Here is a 7,534-nt window from a genome sequence, read left to right as displayed (position 1 = left end):
TAACGCACAGACCCATCACCCGAGTTAGCATGAAATACTAATAATCCAAGGACCAAAAAGAGCTGTCAACCAATACGCCACAAATTCTACAAGCAATATCATATGCGTCTTTATTACACGAGAGCAACAACATTTCCCATTTCAATTCTACAAGCAGTATGGTCTCCTCCCGCATTAACATATCAAATCCCGTGGAACCTGTGGGAGTCCAGTGTCTCTTCTAGAGAGGGAGTAGCACCCTACCGATGCTGGCTTTTTGCTGGTGTCGCAGTTTAGAAAGCTGCCATAGTCGTCAGGCAAAAGAAGAAACAAGGAAGGGAAGGGTTGTACATGATTGGCACAAGGATAGATAGACACCTACTTATTTGGTAATTATAGAGATTAAGCTATCTCCTGGCCTTCTAAGCCCTCCCTCGGTTCACTAACTCCACATTACTACTACTATACTTGTTCAGCACAGGGGGTCTTTTCACTAATAGGGAGTCATGACAACATATTTTCACCTAAAATGCATAGAAACATAAGAATATATAATCACATCTTGAACCTTTAGATGGAATGATATTGATAAAAAAAAAAAAAAAAAAACTTTAAAGATTGTCACTAGTGATCTCTTAAAGGTGTGTGTTACAGGTTGTCCTGCACTTGGTTCTCTGTGAGTTGCAAGGCTGTAGCTCTTCTACAGCTCATGATGTTGAACCTGGATTAGCTTTATCCGGAGATCTTATGAGATATGTCAACTGATTAGGTCAAATTCAACTTTGATGGATCTCATCCATGATCTCTTTTATTTTTTCTTTCTTTCTGAAAGAAATATGAATTGCTTAATTAGTCAGTCTCACACAGGCCTCATCCAGAACACAAAATAGCAAAGAACTCATCTGGCCACCCACAAAAGTGTATCTCTTTCCATACAGTCAAAATTGGCCTACCAATTGGCCCCTTTGTTCCCTGTACACGAGGCATATGGTCTAAAGATGGACTATGCAGTGTAGAGAATTCAGAGTAGAATCCAATTAGAGAATCTGGTGGAGCTGCTAAATAGGAGAAACATTCTCCTTGGAGGGTTAAGAATATAATTAGAATTGTTGTGTGTCTCATTGTTCATGAGTATACCATTTATGATAATTTTTTATACAAGGGAATATATTTACAAAGTGATAACTCTAAGATCGTTTCTAATCACAAGAAGCCGTGACTATAAATAATAATATCCTTACTCTTTTAATCTTTGAATCATTCTACTTCCAATCGACGGTTCACCTCCACCTTGACTCCTCAGGTCAAGCCACGTTATCCCCACCAACATCTAACAAAGTAAATACTAATTTTATTTTTCTTACAATATATATATATATATATATATATATATATATATATATATATATATATATATATATATATATATAAAGATTTTATTAGTCTAATAATATATATTTTTATAAATTAAAATAATTTATAAATCTTTACATTGAAAAGGAAGTTAATCTGCTTGTAAAGGACTGATTGAGAAAATTTCTTTTTTTTTTTTTTGAATGCAATATCATTGGCCTAAATTTTATAAACAGCTATCAATTTGATGAGCAATGAAAATAATAAGTATTAATATTAAAATATTTATAAACTGCTTAACCCAAAATGTGAGTATTAATAGATAATTTACCTATGAAATGACATCTTTCACCACAATCAATTATGAGGTAGCTACTTCAACTAAGCTTGAGTCGACTGCGACGAAGCAACGCCGGTAACTGCGATCGCATTAGCCGCTTAGTTAGCTTAGCTTAACTGTGGATTCATAAGCACGAAACGCACCACGAAACGGCCGTCTTCCCTTCCTCCTCCCGCGCGCGCGCACCATCGAGAGAGACGAAACAGAGCGAAACCCTATCCCTACCCCTAGATTCGGTGACGGAGGTGATGCAACGGAGCGGCAAGGACGTGCAGGGGATGGCGGCGCCACACGTCGCTCTCCAGGAGCTCCAGAACGGCGGAGGCGGCGCCGGCCGCGACGACTTCTTCGATCAGATGATCTCCGGCCTCGCCCCCGCCTGGCCGCCGGGGCTGGGGGACCCCAAGTTGCTCTTCGGGGCTGGCGTCGGCGGGAAGGCGCCGGAGGTGGCGTCGGCGGCAGAGGGAGTGCGCTACGTGCCCTACGACGAGTCCTCGCTGCTGGCCTCGCGGCTCCGGCAGCAGGAGGCCAGCAGAGGTGGGAGCTCGCTGACGGAGACGTCGATGCTGCTGCAGCTGGGTCAGCACAGTCACCACCAGGCGCAGCAGCAGTTGCTCCTTCAGTCGATCGCGCAACCGCCGGCGGCCGGCGGTGGAGATTCGAGGGGCTTTCTTCCGCTGCCGCTCTCCCTCGGGAGCGGCGGTTCCGGGGATTCCGGCCTCCTCGTCGACAGATCCCGAGACGAAGTCGATGCGCCCTTCAAATCCCCCCATCTCACCGTACGCTCTCCATGACTTCCTAATCTCCTTTAATAGCGATAAAAAGAGGGGGGAAAAAACATTACCTTTCCTGCTGAAAACTCGATCTTTAATGCACGGAAGGAGGCGGAGGGGCTTTACAGCAATGGATTCGGGGGATCGCTCCAGCGGGCGATTCAAGCGCCTACCCAGCAGCAGCTTCTCCATCATCCCCAGGTTTCATGAACCATCGTTTCTCTCTGTTGTAGACCAAAAAAGGAGACTCTTTTTTTGGGGGAAGTTGGGAATTAACTGAATTCCAAACCGTGTCAGAACTACGGGATGGGGCAGGGCACCAGGACGGGGACGGCGGCAGCTTCGGCACCCGCTTGCGGGGTCACGGCGCCGCCGAGGCCGAGGGTGAGGGCGAGGCGAGGGCAGGCGACGGATCCACATAGCATTGCTGAAAGAGTAAGTCTCATCGCTTTTCCATGCGAAAAATGGAATTTTTGGGGAACAATTCCTCCTCAATGCTCTTTGTTTTTTCCTGTCTTTTATTCTCTGTTCCAAACTTTGGACTCTTCTTGGCTGCGTTCATCCAGTCTCTGTTCTAAACTCTTTGTCTTCAGTACCCTGTTTTAGCTGATTTGTCTTCTTGTTGGACTCTGTTTGCTTCCTGTGGCACAGCTTCGGAGGGAGAGAATCGCGGAGAGGATGAAAGCCCTGCAGGAGTTGGTGCCCAACGGCAATAAGGTTCGCACCATCCCCTTCGTTCCCTTCTCCCTCCTATACTCCTTTGGTGAGCAAACTAATAATCTTACATTATGATACTTGTTCACCTTATGTAATTTGTCCTTGTTGGAGAAACAAGATTCCATCTTTAACAACTACATCTACCATATTCAGAAGTGGACAATGTAGATTTCTAGTACTTGGAAGAAGAACAACCTGCCATCTTTTAACTGCTTTGTCTAACTTATCTAGAAGTGGACAGTGTAGAATGTAGATTTGTACTCTTTGGAAGAACAAGATGCCATCTTTTAAATGCTGCGTCTAACTCATCTGGAAATGGCAATGTCATGGAAGAAAGAGATGCCAATGTTTTAACTGCTACATCTATCTTATCTAGAAGTGGACAATGTAGATTTCTACTCTTTGGAAGAAAAAGATGCCATGTCTACTCTTTGGATGCTGTCTTTCACTGCTATATCTACCTCATCTGGAAGCCGACTATGCAGATTTCTACTCCTTGGAAGAACAAGATGCCATATTTTAACTGCTGAATCTACCTAATCCAGAAGTGGACAATGTTGATCATCTAACAATGACTACAAACATGAAAAAGATTTATATAGTCAAGTTAAAATGTCAAATAGAAGTAAGAGGAATGTGTGCTGAATATCCATGCATTTTTAGTGTTCTCTACCAGTCAATTCCCCAGCAATCGCCTTCCAAACTTGTCAGTAAACCTTGCATTATAATTTTCACTGCAGACGGACAAGGCATTGATGCTGGATGAGATCATCGATTACGTCAAGTTCCTCCAGCTCCAAGTCAAGGCAAAAACTTCCCTCCCTCCTTACAATGCCTCAAAAGTTTTCCTTGGCTGATACTTCTTCGTCATTGTTCTTTCATGGAGACTGATACATTAACGTAGTTAGCCATTGGCTGATGCTTTTATTGATATGCTAGATTTGCACACAGTGCAGTGATCGTGCAAGTGCTGCCACTGTGGTTCTCAGATGACTGTTTAAGGAGTATGTTGCTGCTTTATTGTGTACGGAATACTAATAGCAATTTACATGCATCGGTAACACACAGGTCTTGAGCATGAGCAGGTTGGGCGGAGCGGCGGCGGTTGCGCCCCTCGTGGCTGATATGTCTTCAGAGGTATTCGTTCGCTCTATCTTGACGGAGACTGTGCATGGCACTCGTGTAAAGAAATCGGAGTAAATGTTCTACGTGGTGGCAGAACGGGGCGGGAGTCGATGGCGTGGTGGGCGGCGACGACGGCGGCATGACGGTGGCGGAGCACCAGGTGGCGAAGCTGATGGAGGAGGACATGGGGTCGGCGATGCAGTACCTCCAGGGGAAAGGTCTCTGCCTCATACCCATCTCCCTCGTCTCGGCGATCTCCTCGGCCGCCGCCTGCCATCCCCGGCCTCCTGGCTCCGGCTGCCTCGGCCAGCTCAACCGCCCGACGCATCATGCAGCTGGCGACGCACCTGCATCGCCGACCATCTCCGCGCTGACAGTTCAGTCCACTAACGGCAGCGGCACGGAAGCCGACGCCCCATGGCCGGCCGGGAGCAAGGACGGAGCCGCCATTCCTTGAGATGAGGAAGGCCCACGTCAAAGTTCTCTCTTTTGGGTATCTTCATCCTCCATTAGCTTTTCCCTTTCCTTCGTGTCTATCTGTTATCGACTTTACTTTGCTTTCTCTTTCCCATCATTCACAAGCATGCCTTTCCATTCGATTTCATTGGAAGCTTGTCGTTTTCATGTAGATGGATGGGATTTTGCAGTAGATAAATCAATATAATACAGTGGTGGGGTTGGAGGAGAATGTGGTGAGGGGGCAAGGAATGATGGTGGTGGTGATAAACTAAAGGAGATGTGGAGCGGAAAGTGTTTGGTAGTGGAAGTCGAGTAAGATGTAGTGCGTTAGTCTATTATTGGCTTGGGAGTGATGACTTTATTTATTGTCGGTTTGAGGGGGAAGATAGGGTTTCAAGTTCTTAACACTAGAAGAATGATTTTGATTTGTTGGGTTTTCAGGTGAGACTTAATGCAACAGTGATTATTAACTCATCGCTGCTTGATATGTTATTTTAGTTGGTTAACTCTTTCGATTGGATAAGTTCATCTATTATTTTCTTGAAGTTGTTTGAAAGTCATTCTTGGTCGATATTTGGATACTATCAGTCGATTTGATTAGTTCTTCTAATCGGATAAGTCCTTTTATTATTATTTTTAGTTGTTTAAAATCAGTTCTAGACCTAGTATTTTGGTATCTTCAATCCACGTTTACTAGGTCGGCTCTGATAAATATTATTTAAAATATTTAAATCATCGACAGTTGTATGTATATATATACGTATGTATATAGTTGTTTGTTTATAGTAAACTATTATAGTATTCTAGGCTCGGTTAGAAGGAAAATGTATTATTCTTATACGTTTCTCTAATATCAACAAATATACACTGAAACACATCTATTTTTTTAGTTCCTAATAATATGATTAACAATCCAACTTTGTTACTGCTATAACACCAATGCTTATCGGGATGAATTCAAGTTCAATAACGAAAAATAATGTCTCGATTATTTGGGGATCGATCATTACATGTTGTTAAATTAAGAACATTAAAATAAATATTTCTTAAATTATTTTTGATAAAATCTCATTAGCTAATGCGGATCTAACCAATGAACTAACGTTACGTTCTCTTTGACTGACAAATCTCGTATCCTAAATATTTCAGTAGGTAACATATGTTCAATGGGCACTATATATATATATATATATATATATATATATATATATATATAAATATAAAGTTGCATGAGCAATATACAAGTTGGAATCTCGATTACATCCACCCGATCCTATATGAAATGAAGTTGTATTGGGAGCGCGAGGAAGGAAGGATACTGAGTACTCAATCGCACGCCTAGTTCGGAACCGGTGTCTGTTGCAGAAGTCTCTCGGATATGGCGGCAGCGATAGCAGCCGTGAAGCTTGGATCCTTCGTCAACGAGGAGGCCATCTGGTCCACCAGGATCCTGTGAAACCCCGGCGATTCCTGGTTTCCGAATCGCTGCTGCAATGGCCGGCACGGGATTCCTCCGACGTAGAGTTCGTCCTGCGCAAGGTGTTTGTGGTTATGCTCGCCTTCATATGTGGCCACCAAGATCGATCCGTCTTCCGCACTTCTTTGCACCTAATGAATCCAACACAGCAAGTGAGTCGGTCTGTCGTATGGGACATGAGTAAGCTCGATCTTTCTGTACCTTCTTCTTCACAGGACATGAAGGAGCAAAGGAGCATCTGAAGTAAGCTCTGGGGAATGGGTTGTCTCTCGTCACCTTCTGACCATACTTCCTCCACTGGTATCCGTCCTTGACCACCTGACAACGCCAAAACACCACCTGATCAATGCTCCTTTCATTTGCGACGTCGATCATCGATCAATGGAACTCACCAAGCTCGTGTTCTTCGGGTCGATCCGCACGTAGGCCTTCGAGGCGTTGGGCACGGGATCTGCTCTCACTCTTTTGCATGGGTCGTCGTCACCTGGCGTGTTCGTCTCGATCCTCTTCCTCTTCGGCAACGCAGGCACGCCGCCGCTTAGAGCAACGCAGTCCGTGAGCATGTTGCTGACCATCTCACTAAGCCTCTTGTTCTCTTCACTGATCCGGTTCAGCTCGGCTTCTAAATCTCCAAACTGTGTGCTCGTCAAACGAGCCTCTTCTTTTCTCGAAGAACTCCCTTCGACCAGCACTGATCCACGCTCTCTCTGCATAATGTTTATGCATTCAGCTTCCCTAGATCGAGCAGATCATTGGCCGTGCAAGCTAAAACTCACCGAAACTTGGCCAGGAGACGGAAGAAGGCCGACGCCGAGGTCAAGGCTGAGAGTCGCCCACCTCGAATCCATCAGAACCCAAACAGAAGATATCCAACAGGTGTAAGGAGAGGAGTGTTCTTATACAAAGAAGATGGAGACTCACAGGAAGTTGTGCAGAAATGGTGAGGTAGGAGACGCTGCATCACCAACCAGACGTCAGCTTCTGCATGTCATCAATTCAAAGCAGACTGTAACTCGGTGCACATCTCTCATGCGTCTATCCACGACAAGTTGGGATAGGAAAGAACACAGAAGCCATTCACCGGGGATCGGGAGTCAATGGAAGCATTGCGATAAGTTGACAGTGACCTTCAATCATGATGTGTATTATATCTCGAAGCGATTCAATTAACAACTTTGAAGTCTCGTCTATAGGTTGATAGGTCAAACCTGTGGTGATCTTGAAGGAGCCACTAGACCTACTACAATGCTAAAGATTGACTATGATGTCTCATTTGTTTAGTATTGTCTTCTTTTTTGTATACATAATTCT

At 44.4% G+C, this 7,534-nt stretch overlaps 2 protein-coding genes across 2 annotated transcripts; one reads left to right on the top strand and one right to left on the bottom strand.

Annotated features, from left to right (window-relative positions):
• Nucleotides 1–1,822: 1,822 nt before the first annotated feature.
• On the top strand, nucleotides 1,823–5,274 carry LOC135583870 (bHLH transcription factor RHL1-like). The gene is made up of 7 exons (XM_065150804.1): nucleotides 1,823–2,451; nucleotides 2,554–2,646; nucleotides 2,743–2,880; nucleotides 3,097–3,162; nucleotides 3,903–3,968; nucleotides 4,231–4,299; nucleotides 4,382–5,274. The coding sequence occupies exons 1-7, from the start codon at nucleotides 1,921–1,923 to the stop codon at nucleotides 4,742–4,744; spliced, it is 1,326 nt and encodes a 441-aa protein (XP_065006876.1). The 5' UTR covers nucleotides 1,823–1,920; the 3' UTR covers nucleotides 4,745–5,274.
• A 639-nt stretch (nucleotides 5,275–5,913) lies between these two features.
• On the bottom strand, nucleotides 5,914–7,149 carry LOC135637865 (WRKY transcription factor WRKY71-like). The gene is made up of 4 exons (XM_065150706.1): nucleotides 7,000–7,149; nucleotides 6,616–6,930; nucleotides 6,425–6,541; nucleotides 5,914–6,354 (listed from the first exon to the last, which is right to left on the bottom strand). Exons 1-4 carry the CDS (start codon nucleotides 7,069–7,071, stop codon nucleotides 6,085–6,087), a joined length of 774 nt encoding a protein of 257 aa, XP_065006778.1. The 5' UTR covers nucleotides 7,072–7,149; the 3' UTR covers nucleotides 5,914–6,084.
• Nucleotides 7,150–7,534: the final 385 nt, after the last annotated feature.

This window comes from Musa acuminata, chromosome BXJ3-5, assembly GCF_036884655.1.
Source record: "Musa acuminata AAA Group cultivar baxijiao chromosome BXJ3-5, Cavendish_Baxijiao_AAA, whole genome shotgun sequence".
In the NCBI taxonomy this organism is placed as follows: Eukaryota; Viridiplantae; Streptophyta; class Magnoliopsida; order Zingiberales; family Musaceae; genus Musa; species Musa acuminata.
The sequence above is the reverse complement of the archived record's forward strand: the minus strand, read 5'-3'. Positions and strand labels throughout refer to the sequence as shown.